At 39.4% G+C, this 20,624-nt stretch overlaps 1 protein-coding gene across 3 annotated transcripts in view; it reads right to left on the bottom strand.

The window, feature by feature from the left end:
* The window catches only part of CFAP20DC (CFAP20 domain containing), a 267,799-nt gene that overhangs the window by 56,481 nt on the left and 190,694 nt on the right, over positions 1 to 20,624 (bottom strand). For all 3 annotated transcript variants that reach the window (XM_060164004.1, XM_060164005.1, XM_060164006.1), the window contains one exon: positions 3,852 to 4,055. In XM_060164004.1, coding sequence (XP_060019987.1) covers positions 3,852 to 4,055 — 204 coding nt within the window. The remainder of the gene's footprint in view (positions 1 to 3,851; positions 4,056 to 20,624) is intronic.

Here is a 20,624-nt window from a genome sequence, read left to right as displayed (position 1 = left end):
CATCTATCAAATCTTAAATGTAAAATATTACTAGCATCATTCAGGACTTATTTAAGCAAAGCACAGCTGATGTTTATTTTGGAATTTTGATGAAACGACCTTAACTTTAGAGTAAAAAAGGAATCTTTTAATATTATTGATTGATTTATTCAACCAACGACTAACAACCAGCAGCTACTGAGCGTGACCTCATGCCAGGCTCTGTGCTGGCTGCCAGTCCTGTGCCAGTCCTGCCTTCAAGGGGATCACAGCCAGGCCTGAGGGATATCGCTAATAATGGGTACCTGATGTGGTAAGTGCTATCACTGAGCCTGAAGATAACGGGAACCAGAGAAGGGAGAAGACAATTCTGTGTAGGAGGGAGGGTTTCATGAAGCTGGGACATTTGAGTCGGCCCTTGGAAAACAGGAGTGTTCAGTGTAGAGAAGAGGGATGGAGGGTCTCCAGGCAGGGGAAAGGGTATGGGCAATGGCATCACTGACATGATGTGGACAAAAGGAATGACAGTGATGGGCAAGCTGCAGTGTAGCTAGAGTATGCAGCAGTCTTGTTGGGTGGGGGATGGGCAGTGATTATGAGGGAAGTAAAAATTCATTTCAAGTCCTATTCAAGGTGATGGAGAAACAAAAGCACAAAGAGGAGGTTATCTTGTTAAAGGAGAGAATTAGTTCTGCTCCTTTCAGAACTCGGAGTCCATAGCATATTGTACCAATCAAAAAAAATACGTGGAGTGAATTTACGTGGGATGGATAAGCTAGGTTGTGGTGAGAGTTAACATGGAGATAATCCTGGCTCTTGTGGCAGAAAAGAAGCTGTGTCTCTCCATGAGGCCTGGAGAAGGGTTAAAGAAGGCTTTGGAGCTAAGTCTTAAGGGATAATCAGGTACAAGGATATGTGCAGAGTGCCCTTAGGGAATTACAACTGGGATTAAAGGATGGAGTGAAAGGTGGGGAGCAGTGAGAGATGTGCCTAGAAGGGGGGCAGGTCTCAGATCACGGGGGGCCCTGTAGGCCAGGCTAAAGAGGCAATGGAGAGTTATGAAAGGACTTCATGCAGGGAAGAGATCAGATCAGATCAGGGCTTTAGAAAGATAACTAGTGTGAATAATAATGACAACTAATCTTAATTTATTAATTGCTTATTATGTCTGAGATACAGCGCCAAGTGCTTTACAAGGTTACACAGCTTGGATTTGAACCTTGGCTATTTGACTTCAGAGTCGATGTTCCTAACCATCAGGATACAGTGCTTAGACTGGAGGTACCTTAGTATTAGGAAACTGCTGAAGGAAGTTGGATAAGAAATGAAATGCCAGGGCTATGGTATTAGATAGGGAGGGTTAAGATGTAAAAAGGAGAGAGGATTCTCAGGATTTGGAGACCAACTGGGTATGGGAAATGAAGGAGTGGGAGAAATGGAGATGTCTTCCAAATCTCTTGTTGAAGTGTCAGTGTGGAGGATCAGCACGGAGGATGGCGCCATCACTGTGATACGAGAAAAGCAGGATATCACTGTGATAAAGTTATGCCTTCTTTCATTTCTTCTTTTTCGCTGCCCTGGTACAACTTTTAAAGAGAAAGTCATGAGCTCCCAGAAACACCATAGTGGTTCTTGTAAATTGCTCTATTTAAACTCAATATGAGCAACAAGATGCAGGGTTCATTAAGGAATGCACTTTTCCATTTGGTGATAGTTCCAACATTGAAATAGACTGAATTTGATGTAATAATAAACATATCTTATGAATACCAAAGGTAGATTTTTCAATGATTTTCTCTGTCTAAAAAAATAGACTGGTTTCAATTTCTCATTTGGTCAAATAAAGGCATTATTAAGTTCATTACCAATGGTTATTTTTGGCTGTGTACTTTTAGAGCAAAGTAGTCGTCATGCATGAGGACTTCAGTCCTTGCCAGAACAGGACAGTGATGAGGACACGGTACCCAGGGCAACCAAGAGTTCAGCCTTTTCAGTCTTAAATAATCATTTCTCAGCTTGCTCTTTGTAATGTTGGGTCTCTGAGCTACTTCATGACAGAATGACCTTGTTCAGGAGGCCACTGTTCTCTTTCTTACTTTTGGTTTAAATGACTGCTAAGAAATATTTTATAAGAAAGGAATATTTCTGTTCCATTGTAAACTGCATTGGCAAAAATCTGCAACTTACTCTTATGTTCTTAGCTCTGGCTATAAGAATACTCTGAGTAACTAGCACACAGGGGTATTTTTGCTGGGTGGGTAGATACTCTTTGGGACCAAGGCTGCTTGAGGTGTTATGTATGCTTGATCATTCAGTTTAATGAAAGCACAACTAAGTAAGGCAAGAGAAACCTGGAAAGTGGGCAAGGTGGGAAAAAAGAACCCTGAGGAAAAATTAATATCATTTTTCCCCCCACATCTACTTAGAACCAATTTGAATTCCTCCTCCATGAAGACCTGTAAGTTCTCGCCAAAGCAGAAATCTCAACTTCTGCTAGATATTGGTAGCACTCATTTGACAATTAAGTCACAGATCGAGAAGTCACCATATCATGGTGTTTGGAAGCTTAGAATTGAGAGTCATGCCAAACTAGTTCTGTGTCACTTTACTCAAGAGCCTCAGTTTTCTCATCTGGAAATGGGAACTCGATAGAGCTTACCACATAGGATAGCAGTAAGGAGTAAGTTAGAAACACAAGGCTCAGTGTCAGGGCCTCTGAGATTTCTAACATCTACAAAGAAGTTGGAGATCTGGAAAAAAATTTACTTTAAAATAGAAAAAGAAAACTGAAAAATTGATATTTAACTAAATACTTAAAACATAACATATCCACCGTCAACTACACTTAAACTCAACCTTTATGTAATTTTATATAAGCATGAATCAAAGTTGCACCATTTTATATTTCCTTTCAAAAATTGTCTGGTAAAAAAGTTATATTTACTGTTGGATGAAAAGTGCATTTTAATATGTTTGATCTGATGTTGAATGTAGCATTATAAGTAAATGTTCCTTCGGCCTATGGAGATCTTAAAATGTTTTTAAGTGCTTAAAGAAATGGTAGCTCTAATTACCATTATTATAATAATGATTTTATTATTCTGTCTCATGACATTTCTTACGTTGCACAGGACTGTTCCGTGGATGTTTCTGCTTTGTCTTTCCAATTAAACCATACGATCCTTGAGGATCATAGAGGAGAATGGACTGAGTCAAGACACTGGGCTTTGCTCTGGGCTCTACCACTGACCAGGTATGGAAGCTTGAGCCCAGAGTTTAGTTTCTTCACCTGAAAAACAGGAAGACTTTGGCCTGCTTCAGGCAGTCTGCTGGTCTATAGAGAGAATGATGGGTCATATTTGAAAGGGCTTTAACTGTATGAACATACAGGAAAATACAAGCTGCTGAAGCATATGCAGTGCCTATCATGGCCCTTAGGCACAGGGAGGAGTCAGCATAAATCCAGTGACTTCTACAGAAGGTTCTTTGCTGCTGCCATATACGGACCAACACTTCATATATCTATAGTCTCCTCCTTTTTGTTTGTTCATTTAACAGACACTTCTTTAACAAGTGTTGAGCCTGCTTTATGTGGCAGTTTGTGCTAGGAGGTGGTGATACAATGAGATACCCAGAGTCTACAGTAAAATTATTCTTTTTCTTTCAATGTATGGTTGTATATATCACCACACAATGAACATACCTTATCTGAAGGTAAATAAGACGATTTAAGACAAGACAATGCCCCCAGACTTAAAACACTATTTCAGAATAGATTTCATAGCCGTGTCCTCATTTGGCCCTAGTTTTCCCAGGCAAGGCTGGGCTTTGTGACAAAGGCAGTAAACAAAGATGCAAAACCCTGGACTCACGGGTGGCAGGCAGGAGTTCCAGGTGGTTGTGTCATCGCTGCTGGTACTTATGCTGACATTACAGTTGTCAAGCTGGGATGCGCTCAGGCCATGGGGAGCCCCAGTATTCTCCAGCTCTTCGTTCTGTTGCCGCCGTAGGCTTGCTAGCATTTGCAACTCAGATTCACTCATCTGGCTGGGTTGATAGTTTCTCCAGTCATATTCCTGACCAAGAGAGAAGAAAGTGACACAGCAAATGGTCACTTGGCGTTTCTTAATTTTATGGGCTACCAAAAAATGCTACTCTACAGCCTTAACCCCTTCAATGGCTCCCGATGGACAGAGGCCCAGATCCTTAATATGCCTTTATATGATGCCTATGCCAGCTGCCTCGCCTTGTCTTTTCCTCCTGACGTGTCAGCCACACTTCATTTAGGTCCTCAAAAGCATCGAACTCATGTTTGTCTTGGTGCCTGTGTACATGCTAGTTCCCTGTGTGCTAATTCCTAGGTGTCCTTTGGGGCCCAAATTATGTGTCACTTCCTCAGAAAAGCTTTTTCTGACAACCCCAAACTGGATCAGTTCCTCCACATTATGGGCTCTCACCGAATCTTAGTGTTCATTTTTAGCGCTATCACAATTGCAGTTATGTAACTGCTTCTGGAGTCCACAGGTAGTCTATGAGTGCTACAAAGGCAAGCACCATGACCGTCTTACTGTATTTCTCACATCTGTTGCCCAACCAGTATTTGAGGATTGACTAAATAAACAAAAATTCAAAGCAGTTTCTAAAAAAGAAAAATAACTTTCCATAAAAAAGTCCAGTTTACAAGAGAATTGATCATTTTCATCGGTGTGAACATTATGAGCAAATAAATTCAACTTACAGTAAGATTGAGAATGACTAATGCTGTTAAAAGCCATCAAATAAAATACGAACTGAAGATAAGAACATGTAAGGTCTGAAAGCCAGAAAGACCTTGGAGCTACCATAAACCCTTATACTCACACGGACTTCACTCAATGTGTAATCTGTCAAGACTCCTACTACAAATCTTTAGAGGCTAGTATAAGTATTATTTCAATGTACAGGGAAGAAACTGGCATATGGAATTTTCAAGCCCTTTCCTTTCTCTCTGGCTTAAACCAAATTTGGTAGCTAACATTAACTTCAACATTGCTGAAATGTTAGCATCACATATGAATGAGCAGTGTGATTTACATCCAGGACTGGCATATAACTTGAAAACAATCTCGAAATATTTTGGTACATCTAGAATCAGTGATTATGCTCAAAAAGCTTTTTTCCATGACATACTAGAATTTTTAAGATATTCAAATCTCTACACTTATTTTCTTGGAAGACCCTTTGAGATGGCTACTGCCTTCTTTTCTGCCTCATAGGGATGTAAAAAGTTAAGAAAATATAATTTGGAAAAAAAATTCTTGGTGTTTCTATGACATTAAAAGCTTTTTAATAAAGCATTATCATCATCATAACTTGGGGGTTATGAAAGCTTGCGATCTAATAATGTGATGTGGAGATTTCCTGGAAAGTTGCCAGTGGAAACTCACTTAAATTCTTACAGTTCATGGCTCCAGCAGCTTGGCACCCTGAGAAGTCATGCAATCTCTAATAAGAGATTTCATGAGTATTTAATATGCTTTGAGAGTTCTTGGGACAAAACAGATACCACAAGAAGAAAAACAAAGTTTATATTCCAATGAAAAACACTTTAAAAAAGAAGAAAATAAAAATAATTTAAATTCCAAAGACATAGGAGAGCAATAAACAAAAGATGCTCAACATCACTGTCATGAGAAAAAATAAATCAACATGACAATGAGGTACAATTCACATCCACTAGGATTCTTATAATACAAAAGATAGACAGTAATAAGTGCTGGAGAGGATGTGGAGAGACTGTAATCCTCATACACCACTGGCTGTGAATATGAAATGGTGCAGCAACTTTGGAAAACAGTTTGGTGGTTCCTCAAAATGTTAAACCTGGGCCATGTGGCCCAACAATTCACTTGTAGGGATATATGCAAAAGAAATGACAATACATGTGCATACAAAAACTTACACACAAATGTTCATAGCAGCATTGTTCATAACAGCCCCAAAGTGGAAACAACCAAATGTCCATCAACTGATGAATGGATTTTAGTTTATCCATAGAATGGAGTATTATTGGCCATAAAGATACATGCTACAACATGGATGAACCTTGAAAACATTATGCTAAGTGAAAGCAGACTGAAGCAAAAGGTCACAGATTGTATGATTTCATTTATGTGAAATATACAAAAAAGGCAAATATATAGAGATAGAAGAGAGACAGGTGATTGCCCAGGGACTGGGGAAAGAGGGAATGGGGAGTGATCTCTAATGGGTATGGGGTTTCTCTCTGGGGTGATGTAAATGTTCTGAAATTAGACTGTGGTGGTGGTTATAGAATGTTGTGAATATACTAAAAACTCCTGAACTTTATGGTACATGAATTATACCTCAATTAAAAAAAAGTAGTTCAGTAATCAGATGTGAAAACAAGACTAGCCATTTGACTTTGGGATCAATAGTAAACATGTGACTTGCTGTCCTGCACTTCAGTTTTTCTGTCAAGAAATGGAACTAAACATTCTAACGTGTCACATAGGTATGTTATTTGGCTTGCATTGACAATACATGCTTTTACAATGAAAAAGGAAATTTTATTTTCAAAATTTTTCTTAAGAATAAAGCTTTTATATGTACTTAGTATGATTACTTCAGCCATCTGATTTGTTTATTTAATCCACAAGCCTATACTGTGCCTGGGGTACAACCCTAGATGCTAAGACAGAAAAACAAGAGAGAATGCTGCAGTGGTTAAGCCACATATATCTGAGTCCAGGCCCTGGTTTCATCATTTACCAGCTGTATGTGATTGGGCAAATCACCTAATCTCTCTGTGCCTTAGTTTCTTAATCTATAAAATGGAACCATAGTGTATACCTCATGGGATTTTTGGTGGACTAAAATAATGTATATCAAAGGCTTAGCATAGTACCTGATAAACAGCTATACTAAGTGTCTCCAAACTTAACGATTTGTGCCTTTATCAGAACGTGTTTGAGTGTGTACCTTCCAATGTATGTTTATTTATAAAATTAAACAAATGTACAACTATATTAAAATAGTATGTATGGTATAAAACATACACACATACAAAATAGAAATGAAAATGGTTGAACTTAAAAAAATAAATGTAAATAGTGTGAAGCTCAGCTGATTCTTTTTGATACACCTCTTCTGGGGTGAGTACATCCCTCTTAGGAGACCTCTGGGTTGGCAATCAATACATATGCTCCCTGTTATTAGTATTCTTTCCTCTCATTTTCCTTGGCCCCTTTCATCCATTCTGTACTATGCTAGGAGCTGGGAGTATAAGGAAAATGAGACATATCTCTGTCCTCATGGAGCTCAGTCTAGAAAGGGAGACCTAACAGGTATTATAAGTTGGGGTATTATAATGTATCATGATCAATACTACAAGAGATATGACTAAGATGCAACTGCCCAGTAGAATTAGAAAAAGCCTCACAGAAGTCTAAGGTGGCATGTGATAGTAATTAAATTTGTTGACAAATGGAATGAGTGGCCTTCATAGGGAGTGAACTCTCTCCACCACCAGAGGTACTGAAGCAGAGGTTGGGGAAGTAAATACGTGCCTGGAATATTGCAGTAATCTGCAGTGGAAATGGATTGATCATTCCTTAATTTATCCCACAAATACTTACTGAGACCTTTTTATGTGCTAGCAACTGGTGGTGCTAACTTTGCTTAAAACTCTATATTTCCATGATTTTATTTGATACAACAGTAAAATGTATTCTGACAACACCCTGGAAGGGGCAGCCAAAAGTGAGCAGAGAGAAAGAAGCAACTTTCTCTAGGGTCATGAATAGAGCAACTGGTGGCAGAGAGAGGTAATTAACAGTCCCTTGATACATTCTTGATTTGCAGTCTCTTAAACCATTTCAAAATCACCAGAAAGGCTAAATCATTTATTAATTTTTTTAAAAAAGAAGGCTTGCAGTAAAGTCTTCACATTAAAGTAGACCCAGAACAAGATGTCATCTAACTAAATTATGCAACTCCTGAGAGGCAAAGTGTTTTATGTAATTCTATCTCTTAAAGGCTCAAACTGTTATATATAACCCAATTTTGTCTCAAAATATCCTTGTAGGAAAGAGGGGAGACATATCAATCAGATTTGTTTTAGGAGCAAGATAATGGGCTCAAGGCTATATAATTCAGCTGTGCTCAGACTCCCAGGCAAGTCCTTCCCTTATAAAGCATTCAAGCCATTTGTTTTCATTGATGTTTTTTCAGACAGTTTTGGGAGCCTAAGACAGTGAAGTTACAAAGACAAGTATGATGTGGCCCCTGCTTTCATCTAGGAGGGCAATTAAGAGTTCTAAAGAAATGAGTATACAATAAGGTAACATATACTGAGGTATAGTATTAATAATCACACAGAGCTTTGATAATGATTAAAAGGAAAACTGATAACTCCAGCAAAATTATAAAACACAACAAACAAAAATAATCTTTCAACTTGATGCCCTTCACCTAATCCGTGTTCTCAAAGATTTTAAGACAGAACAGCTTAATTGATCAAATATCTGCCTATAGAATTTTGTGAGCCTCAGATAAGACCCAATTCTATCGAACTGTAGGTGACACAAGACTGAGTTTACAATGGTGGTGCAGAGGCAAAGTGAGACATGGACACCAGTTAATAAGATGAGATGACGAACCTCCTTCTATTTTATATGGTTGGGAGAGTAACAGAATTGAGAGAAAACTGGGTCGTTATTCTCATTCTGGAGCCTATAAAAATCTTCGAGACTCCTTCTGAATCAGGTTTGCATTGTGACAGTGCCTGATAGCTAGGGCATAGGAGACATCATGTTGTAAAAACTCTTAATAAAAGTTCTAACAATCACTTTCCAACTCTTTGTATTCCTTTAAGTTACCCCAAGACTCAAAAGGTGCTACTGCTACAAAAGGGATAGTGGCTCTTATAACAGAAGGCAACATGAGGAAAGGGAGATATACCAAATAGTCTGGCATTTCAGAAAAGAGAGAGGTCACTTCTTGTAGGATCAGGCAAGGCTTCATGGAGGAGATGTTCTTTAAGCCAGGCCTTGAAGGATAGGAAGGGTGATATAGAAGCACATTCTAAGCATCAGGCAGGAAAACATGGGGTAGTTAGAAGTATGGAGCTTATATTCATAGAAAGCATTATTTACTTATACATACTGTTTTAGAAATGAAATTTGTAATACTGTTCCAAAGTAACAAGAATGAAAATACCTAGAATTTAACGTAAATCTTATAAGACCAGATGGTTCCACTTCCTTGTGGAAGTGGCCCAAGTCGTGTTAAAGAATATAGAATTCTACCAAAAGGCATAATTTTAATAGCTCCCAAATGGAAACTACCCAAATGCCCATCAACAGTAGAATGGATAAATAAATGGTGTGAGAGTCACACAGTAGGACACTATATTGAAGTGACTGATATATTGAATCTTACAAATGAAATGCTGAGTGAGAGAACCCAGACACAAGAGACCATACACTGGTAAAACTAGTCTTGGCAGGTAGGGGGTGGTTGTGAGGGCATAGTGACAGAAAAGGATAGTGACAGGGAGGGAGCACAATGGGGCTTCTGGGGTGCTGGCATCGTTTTCTTTCTTGATTCAGATGATGGTCACATGTGTTTGTTCCGTTTGGGAAAATCTGTCTAAATGTATGTTTATGATATGCACACTTCTCTGTGGCCAACAGGAGCAAAGAAGTCTAAGAGTCAAAGAGAGATTTCCTAGGAAGTGATTAGTCATTAATCATTGGCACCTTACTCTGGACTGTCTTAATTGGGGAAAAAAAGCAGTTTGTAAATGTGGCTGGGAGTCAGTATCATGGTAGTTTCTAACTTGTATTTATTATTAAGAGTTTTAAAGATGTAATTAGGAAGTTTTGTGAGTTTTTTTGAACCTCAACACGACAGCAAGAAAAGTGGAAGTCCATTTTCCAAAACTAATTTTAAACTTTAATCAGCATTTTAATTTGAAGATTAATCTCCTCCCTATTGCTATTTGCAGACAGTGTTTAATTCCTATATTGACATTTTTAATACTAATAGCTCATGGTAAATTAGTGTTCTAGAGCATCTCTTTTCCAACTAGCACTCCTTGAATACTTGTTTCAAATTCTTGAGCTACTTACCCACACAAGAATTTACTCTGATTCATTGGGGACACAGGCCCACTAACAATAGGAATGAAGAGAAGACAGAAGCCACAAACATGAGCTCTAAGTGACACATACTTGAGCTCATAACTCATTCACAATTACACCGTAGCTTTCAGCATGTCCTCACCACACAAAGAGATAAATCAAAACTTAAAGACCAAGCCACAGTTCAACTTGAAAACCTTTGCTAAATTTAAGAGACGCTACGTCAACTTGCACAGCATAAATTAAGAGTCAGGCTATTCAAAAGAACCAACCGGTCAGAATCTAGATCATGTTTTTTTGTTGTTTTTTTTTTTAACATCTTTATTGGAGTATAATTGCTTTACAGTGGTGTGCTAGTTTCTGCTTTATAACAGTGAATCAGTTATACATATACATATGTTCCCATATCTCTTCCCTCTTGCGTCTCCCTCCCTCCCACCCTCCCTATCCCGCCCCTCTAGGTGGTCACAAAGCACCGAGCTGATCTCCCTGGCATTCACGTGGACATAGGCTTAACCAGACCCAATGTTGCCTCTGAAATGTCTGTCACAAACATTTCAGCGTGTGACCTGGAGACACTTCACAACACTTGACTCAATCCATACTTCATTATTCATGAATAATAATCTCTCAAAATGTCTCAGGTAAAGAATTGTTGGCTAATTAAATCCAATAGCGGCAAAATTCCTTGCAAAGCGATAGCTATCTATCTTATATATGTGGCTCTCTCTTTCTTGGCACGAAAAGATTTAAAGAAAAAGATGTTTATATTTATGTGCTATATTTGTATAGAGTACTCTTAATCCATGACCTAAAAAGAAATATACTTCCATATATTTTGCCTTGGTAGTCAGCTTGCTAATTTTCAGAAAGAATTCTCTGACAAACATAGCTGATCTCTTATTAACCTTAAAGTGAGCTGATAAACAATTTGTAATTTTCCAGCATCTATCTTCTGAGTTTAAGAATAATAGACTAGAAGGAATCTAGTAAAACCAAATTGAACAGGTTTTATATTATATTCAAGGATATGCCATCTACAAGGTGAAGTGTAGCCTTATACATGGGACAAGCATAGTAGCCATTCAATAAGTGGTAGTTTAAAATATTATTTAAAGAACCAGGAGGAAAACAATTACTGAGACTGCTTATAGAGATGAAAACAGCAGAGGCAAGCCAACTGATGCTTCTGGAGTGGGAAGATGATAACTTTTAAGTAAGTTTGAACTGTTTAGAATATAAAACTGGTTGTAAAACATTAACAACAGATATACCAACATCTGTGTATGCTTCTGCACATTAAAATACTGCAAAGCTTCAAGTGGCAATAGAAGTTAAATTGCCACATGATCACAGACTTTTTTCAGTGGTCTTTAACTAAGGGTGATAGGCCAGTGTGGAAGGTACACAGGCTTTTCTGGCCAGATCTCCTGGGTTTGATACTCTGCCTTGTTACTTATTATATGTGAACAAGCTAAACCTCTCTCCTTCCTTATCTTTCAAATAAGTAAGGCCTCTCATGAGGGGTGAAAATGGAGACTGGAGATAGTATGGGACACCTTGTAGAGGGCCTGGCACATGGCAAGTACTCCAAATTCTTAAAGCCACAAACGAGGTTCTTAATCAAAGACCTCAATCTCAATGTGTTTGGAAAATAGCCTAGTACCTCTTACATAAAGAAGGAAAATTACAAATCTGACTTGCTCCTCTTTAAAATTAGGAAGAACAAGACATCAAAGAAGATGGATTTCTTCCATAAACATTCGATTAGTAGGATGCTAACCTTAGCACTGGAATACTGGAGAACTGACAATGAAACGCCACAGTGTGTTGGTTAAACCACTAATGTATTTTCATTGATTCATACTTCTGATAGTCTCTTAATTTTTGTCAAGACTTTCTAGCTACAATTTCTGAAACTTTTGAGAATTTGAAACTGCTCCTCTTCATCAGAGTACTGGCATATTGTTTGCATAACTAACTACTCAGAAATGGAGATATCAAAATGTCCTAATAACTCTTGCAATTCCATATCATCACCTGGATTTTAAACCACAATTCCATTTAAATTATTTTAACATACATCTATTCTAGACCATTTTGCCTTGGTGGATAACTAAATTAGACACTAGATACAAAGAAAGTGAAAGAAACAAACCACCCTGTAGTATTAGCAGCAGTTCAGACAGAAAAATATTCAAAAAGAAGGCAGAGGGCTAGGAGTGAGTTCCACCTGGGAAATTTCTATGCCTAATTCAAATACTTTTACTGGTGACACAAATGTTATTGAATCACCAAGTTCTATAGCTTCAGCAATATACCCAGCAGTACATTGACAGATAAGACTGAGAAAATGACCTTGTTTTTTCAGAGACAAGGAAAGAGTGCAGTTTCAACAAAATATCAAATATCAGACTCTTTTTCCAAAGACTATTAATTGGCAGGAATGTCCAATTTAATAAATGAAATATTCTTCCCATGGTTAACAGTGTGGTTTATGAAATGCTGTCAGTCCTGCCCAAGTTCAATTCACTCCATCAATCATGAAGCTACACACCTACAATTTAGTTCTGGGAACATGGCAAGTACATTGAGGGTGGTCTCTGGGGAATGACTGGAGCGACATCACATCCTGCTTCTAAATATTTTTCTCTCTTCAGTGTATCCTTGAAAAAATATCAACATGTTACCTGGAAGAAGTGACCCATTAATTTACTCTTATGTTAACACTGGATTCAACGATAAGCAGAGGACAAGAAGCATATATAGTTATCACTTATTGAACAATCTCAATAATTAGTTTCTAGAATTTGATTGAAATTGAAAGGTTTGCTTTAGAATGCCAGGCATACTGGTTTACAATTCTAACTACTCATAAATAGGTACAAGAAAATATCCTGTTGGACTATGGGATACTAGTTCTACATGTACTATCTCATTTAATACTCACAACAACCCTATGGAATAAGTATTGTTATTTTCTCCAAGTTTACATTTGACATAACCAAGGCTAAAAGAGGTTAAGAAATGTGTCCACGGTCACATACGTAAAAAGAAGCAAAGCTAGGACTCAAATCAGGTCTGTCTGATTTGAGCTGGTGCTCTGAACCATGGTGCCCACTGCTCCTGACTTCTCAGTTCCGAAGAATGAAAATGTGGATAGACATGACATAGGGCCCTGTTTGGGGAAGGCCTTGAGGGCAGCAAAGGGAAGGATCAGGGCAGCATGAGGTCGGTGGGCATCTGTGGTGGAAGCTGCTGAAGGAGGGAGAGTCACCCCTAAGTGAACCTCCCCAATTGGGCCAGGGTGATGTATAATATACAAGGCAACCTGACCCTGAGACAGGTGTTTTACAACAACGGAATATTGTTGCAGCTGAAGCAAGTCAGGGGTGAGAAAGACATTTATGAATTCTTCAAACAATGCAGTATTGTTAGAAAGACAGCTGTAAATGGCATACTTGAGTGGCAAATTCAAAAAGAGAAAGATGGCATCACTTTGAACAAAGAGTATTATACACCCTAGAAAATGCAGAAATTTATGTAATGGAATAATGCCTTTAGAACCCTAAAATAATTTACAAATTCATTTTTCTCTAAGTTTGTTGAGCATAAATTGCATTGAATAGTAAACTTTTATAACTTAGAAAATATATGATGATAGATATTCACTGCTCCAATACTGGGCTCAAGTTCATCAGGGAGGCGATGAAACTAATCCTTTTTTATTATCCAAAAAAAAAAAAAAAGGCTTGATGATTAAGAGAAAAATTTGCTCACATCATACCATGGTCTAAAATATCTTTAAAAGTGTCTTTCCATAATTCAGTTCTGATATTCAAAAATGGAAACGTGAAAATTAAACTCAAAAGTTACATATATTTTACAATGTTTTTCCTATAAAAAGTCATGTCTTTTTTTCTAAAGAGAATATCTGAATTTGTAATTGGTAGCATATTTTGTCATTCTTATGAAAATAACAATTCTTCAAAAACTCCAACTTTTTTCTGGAACCACAAAGACTGTTATATATGTCTTGTTTATTTGTTTAAAGGTGCACATAACAACATCTGCAGGTTTAAAATGATTCATTCAAAATTATTTGAATGCAGTTATAAATGTGGAAAAGTTTAATTACCAGCTAGCTATATGATTGCAATACTACCCAGAGGGCTGTACTTCTTTCTTAATTAAAAATATTTGAACTTAATAATAGAGAACTCTATTAAGATGTGAATAAAACATTGCAAGAAAGAAGTTTACCAAGCAGTTAGCAAATCAATTTCAGTAAGCGTTCCTTAAAAATTACTAGTACTCTTCCATATCAGGGGATTAGGAAGACAATTTTCTTGCACCTCATTTTGTAAGAGCCTTTATTTTTCTTCTGTCATAAAGTTGCTTCACGTTGGCACTTTGCGAGAGCACAGATTTTCAATGGGATGTTCACTTGCAATTCCTGATTGTGGTACCTTGATGCCTAGGTTGATGGCTCAGATACATCCAGTCTGCCACAGCCCAGTAAACGACATGACCATCTGTCTGGTTACTCAAGTCCTAAACCTAAGCATCATCCTTGATTCTGCCTGTTTCTTCTTTCTTACATCCTGTCAGTCCTACTTCCCCATATTCCAGTAATCTGCTACTTCTCTTCATCTCCACTGTGAACTATCAGAGTAATGCCTCAATTGTCTTCCCTGCTTCTATGCCTGCCGTATTGCATCCATTCTGGAGGCAGCCAGAGGAGACCTCTTGAATATAAATGTCATTGCCTTGCTTAATAACCTTTAAAGACTCACCATTGCATTTGGAATAAAGGCCACCCTCTTCACCATGTCCTTCCTGACCTTACACGATCTGGGCCTGTTTACCTCTCTGATGTCACCCTCTTCTACTTTCCCCTTGCCCATATGTCCGACCTACACGGGCCTCCTTTATTCCTCAAAGATGCCCAGTTTAGAAGCTTTGTACCTGCTGTTCCTGATGCCTAAAACATTATCCTCTAGTTCTTTGCACGGCTGCCTTCATCTTAAACTTTAGCTCTCACCTCAAATGTCACCTACTCAGTCAGATACCCACTCAGTCAGATGCCCACAATTCTATGCATCCTACCACTCTATTATATCACCCAGTTTTTTTGCTTCCCAAGTCTTTATCATATAAAGTTTATAATCACTGTATGAACTTGTTTATTTGTTGTCTGTGTCTTCCAACAGATATAAGCTCCCTGAGGAGAGAGGCTTCATCTTTCTTGCTCAGTGTATCGCTAGCAGCTGGGAGAATACCTGACCTGATAAGCTGTCAACAGAAGAGGAGGTGCTCTTACTTATTCAGAAGTAGAACCAGAATAAGTATACTCCATCACCTGGAGGTCCTTTATTTTAGAAACCTAGCTTAGGTGGTAGAACCTCCATACATATCAGAACTCTACATATAGGGACTATGACGCTAGCCAGCAAAGGTAATTTCACACCTGTATTCATATTAATATTAAATGGACTTCTAGTTCCAGGAGAATTCTCAAAATTTTCTTCTTGCATCAAGCACAATTCTTTTGATTCATACCAGTAGAATCTTTCTAGGCCTGTCTGAGCTCATCAGGCCTGTGTTACAATTCAATACTGGGGCCACACTATTCAGTATTAAATCTTATATATATTGAAAGAAAAAAGGTTTTTACTGAAATTAAATCCAATTTGTGGGGACTTCCCTGGTGGTGCAGTGGTTAAGAATCCGCCTGCCAATACCGGGGACACGGGTTTGAGCCCTGGTCTGGGAAGATCCCACGTGCCTCGGAGCCACTGAGCCCGTGTACCACAACTACTGAGCCTGTGTCTAGAGCCCTCGTGCCACAATTACTGAAGCCTGAGTGCCTAGAACCTGTGCTCTGCAGCAAGAGAAGCCACCACAATGAGAAGCCTGCGCACCACAATGAAGAGCAGCCCCTGCTCGCCGCAACTAGAGAGAGCCTGCACACAGCATGAAGACCCAACTAAGCCAAAAATAAATAAATAAAATAAATAAATTTATTTAAAAAACCCTGCAGTTTGTGGATGCAATTAAGTTAGAAGAAGAAATAAAAAACATCCAGATTGGAAAGGAAGTAGAACTATCTCTATCTGCAATGACATGATCTTGTATATAGAAAATCCAAAGGAATTCACAAAACACTATTAGAACTAATACATGTTCAGCAAGATTGCAAGATACAAAATCAATTTAAAAATCAATTGTATGGAGGGACCTTCAAGATGGCAGAGGAGTAAGACGTTAAATCACCTTCCTCCCCACAAATACATAAAAAATACATCTACAGGTGGAACAATTCCTACAGAACACCTACTGAACGCTGGCAGAAGACCTCAGACTTCCCAAAAGGCAAGAAACTACCCACGTACCTGGGTAGGGCAAAAGAAAAAAGAAAAAACAGAGAAAAAAGAATAGGGACAGGACCTGCACCTCTGGGAAGGAGCTGTGAAGGAGGAAAGGTTTCCACACACTAGGAAGCCCCTTCACTGGCGGAGACAGGGGGTGGCGCAGGGGGGAAGCTTCGGAGACATGGAGGAGAGCGCAGCAACAGGGGTGCAGAGGACAAAGCGGAGAGACTCCTGCACAGACGATCGGCGCCGACCAGCACTCACCAGCCCGAGAGGCTTGTCTGCTCCCCCACCGGAGCGGGCGGGGCTGGGAGCTGAGGCTCCAGCTTCGGTCGGCGCGCAGGGAGAGGACTGGGATTGGCGGCGTGAGCACAGCCTGCAGGGGGTTAGTGCACCACGGCTGCGGGAGGGAGTCCGGGGAAAAGTCTGGACCTGCCGAAGAGGCAAGAGACTTTTTCTTCCCTCTTTGTTTCCTGGTGCGCGAGGCGAGGGGATTAAGAACGCTGCTTAATGGAGCTACCAAGACGGGTGCGAGCTGCGGCTAAAAGCGCGGACCCCAGAGACGGGCATGAGACGCTAAGTCTGCTGCTGCCGCCACCAAGAAGCCTGTGTGCGAGCACAGGTCACTCTCCACACCCCCCTTCCGGGGAGCCTGTGCAGCCCGCCACTGCCAGGGTCCCGGGATCCAGGGACAACTCCCCTGGGAGAATGCACGGCGTGCCTCAGGCTGGTGCAACGTCACGCCAGCCTCTGCCACTGCAGGCCCGCCCCGCACTCTGTGCCCTTCCCTCTCCCCGGCCTGAGTGAGCCAGAGCCCCCGAATCAGCGGCTCCTTTAACCCCGTCCTGTCTGAGTGAAGAACAGATGCCCTCCGGCGACCTACACGCAGAGGCGGGGCCAAATCCAAAGCTGAGCCCCTGGAGCTGTGCGAACAAAGAAGAGAAAGGGAAATCACAATCAACTGGATGTACCCTGCATCTGTGGAATACATGAATAGACAACATATCATCCCACATTAAGGAGGTGGACTTAAGAGCAAGATTTATTATTTTTTCCCCTTTTCCTCTTTTTGTGAGGGTGTATGTGTATGCTCCTGTGTGAGATTTTGTCTGTATAGCTTTGCTTTCACCATTTGTCCGAGGGTTCTATCCGTCCGTTTTTTTTTTTTTAAACATCTTTATTGGGGTATAATTGCTTTACAATGGTGTGTTAGTTTCTGCTTTATAACAAAGTGAATCAGTTATACATATACATATGTTCCCATATCTCTTCCCTCTTGTGTCTCCCTCCCTCCCACCCTCCCTATCCCACCCCTCCAGGCGGTCACAAAGCACCGAGCCGATATCCCTGTGCCATGCGGCTGCTTCTCACTAGCTATCTACCTTACGTTTGTTAGTGTATATATGTCCATGCCTCTCTCTCACCCTGTCACAGCTCACCCTTCCCCCTCCCCATATCCTCAAGTCCGTTCTCCAGTAGGTCTGTGTCTTTATTCCTGTCTTACCCCTAGGTTCTTCATGACATTTTTTTTTCTTAAATTCCATATATATGTGTTAGCATACGGTATTTGTCTTTTTCATCCATTTTTTTAAAAAAAATTTTTTCTTATTACTTTTTATTTTAATAACTTTATTTTATTTTACTTTATCTTCTTTCTTTCCTTCCTTCCCTCCTTTAGACAACGAACCATCCCAAATTGAGGAGGTGGACTTTGAGAGCAAGATTTATGATTTTTCCCCCTTTTCCTCTTTTTATGAGTGTGTATGTGTATGCTTCTGTGTGAGATTTTGTCTGTATAGCTTTGCTTCCACCATTTGTCCTAGGGTTCTATCCGTCTGTGTTTTTTTATCTTAATAATTATTTTTTTTATTTTAATAACTTTATTATATTTTATCTTACTTTATCTTCTTTTTTCCTTCCTTCCCTCCTTCCTTCCTCCCTCCCTCCTCCCTCTCTTTCTTTCTTTCTTTCTTCTACTAATTCTTTCTACTTTTTCTCCCTTTTATTCTGAGCCGTGTGGCTGAAAGGCTCTTGGTGCTGCAGCCAGGAGTCAGTGCTGCGCCTCTGAGGTGGGAGAGCCAACTTCAGGACACTGGTCCATAAGAGACCTCCCAGCTCCACATAATATCAAACAGCGAAAATCTCCGAGAGATCTCCATCTCAACACCAGCACCCAGCTTCACTCAATGACCAGCAAGCTACAGTGCTGGACATCCTATGCCAAACAACTAGCAAGAGAGGAACACAACCCTACCCATTAGCAGAAAGGCTGCCTAAAATCATAATAAGTCCACAGACACCCCAAAACACACCACCAGACGTGGACCTGCCCACGAGAAAGACAAGATCCAGCTTCATCCACCAGAACACAGGCACTAGTCCCCTCCACCAGGAAGCCTACACAACCCACTGAACCAACCTTAACCACTGGGGACAGACACCAAAAACAACGGGAACTACGAACCTGCAGCCTTCAAAAAGGAGACCCCAAACACAGTAAGATAAGCAAAATAAGAAGACAGAAAAACACACAGCAGATGAAGGAGCAAGATAAAAACTCACCAGACCTAACAACTGAAGAGGAAATATGAAGTCTACCTGAAAAAGAATTCAGAATGATGATAGTAAAGATGATCCAAAATCTTGGAAATAGAATAGACAAAATGCAAGAAACATTTAACAAGGACCTAGAAGAACTAAAGATGAAACAAACAACGATGAACAACACAATAAATGAAATTAAAAATACTCTAGATGGGATCAATAGCAGAATAACTGAGGCAGAAGAATGGATAAGTGACCTGGAAGATAAAATAGTGGAAATAACTACTGCAGAGCAGAATAAAGAAAAAAGACTGAAAAGAACCGAGGACAGTCTCAGAGACCTCTGGGACAACATTAAACGCACCAACATTCGAGTTATAGGGGTTCCAGAAAAAGAAGAGAAAAAGAAAGGGACTGAGAAAATATTTGAAGAGATTATAGTTGAAAACTTCCCTAATATGGGAAAGGAAATAGTTAATCAAGTCCAGGAAGCACAGAGAGTCCCATACAGGATAAATCCAAGGAGAAACACGCCAAGACACATATTAATCAAACTGTCAAAAATTAAATACAAAGAAAACATATTAAAAGCAGCAAGGGAAAAACAACAAATAACACACAAGGGAATCCCCATAAGGTTAACAGCTGATCTTTCAGCAGAAACTCTGCAAGCCAGAAGGGACAGGCAGGACATAGTTAAAGTGATGAAGGAGAAAAATCTGCAACCAAGATTACTCTACCCAGCAAGGATCTCATTCAGATTTGATGGAGAAATTAAAACCTTTGCAGACAAGCAAAAGCTGAGAGAGTTCAGCACCACCAAACCAGCTTTACAACAACTGCTAAAGGAACTTCTCTAGGCAAGAAACACGAGAGAAGGAAAAGACCTACAATAACGAACCCAAAACAATTAAGAAAATGGGAATAGGAACATACATATCGATAATTACCTTAAATGTAAATGGACTAAATGCTCCCACCAAAAGACACAGATTGGCTGAATGGATACAAAAACAAGACCCATATATTTGCTGTCTACAAGAGACCCACTTCAGACCTAGAGACACATACAGACTGAAAGTAAAGGGATGGAAAAAGATATTTCATGCAAATGAAAACCAAAAGAAAGCTGGAGTAGCAATTCTCATATCAGACAAAATAGATTTTAAAATGAAGACTATTAGAAGAGACAAAGAAGGACACTACATAATGATCAAGGGATCGATCCAAGAAGAAGATATAACAATTGTAAATATTCATGCACCCAACATAGGAGCACCTCAATACATAAGGCAAATATTAACAGCCATAAAAGGGAACACTCATAGTAGCACATTCAAAGGCACCCCACTTTCACCAATGGCCACTTTCACCATGAACAGATCATCACAAAAGATTAAATGATAATTAAACAAGATGGACTTAAATGATACTTTAATTGATATTTATAGGACATTCCATCCAAAAACAACAGAATATACATTTTTCTCAAGTGCTCATGGAACATTCTCCAGGATAGATCATATCTTGGGTCACAAATCAAGCCTTGGTAAATTTAAGAAAATTGAAATTGTATCAAGTA

The sequence above is a fragment of the Lagenorhynchus albirostris genome, chromosome 10 (genome assembly GCF_949774975.1).
Source record: "Lagenorhynchus albirostris chromosome 10, mLagAlb1.1, whole genome shotgun sequence".
Classification (NCBI taxonomy): domain Eukaryota; kingdom Metazoa; phylum Chordata; class Mammalia; order Artiodactyla; family Delphinidae; genus Lagenorhynchus; species Lagenorhynchus albirostris.
Note: the sequence above shows the minus strand (reverse complement) of the source record. Positions and strands in the feature narration are given on the sequence as shown.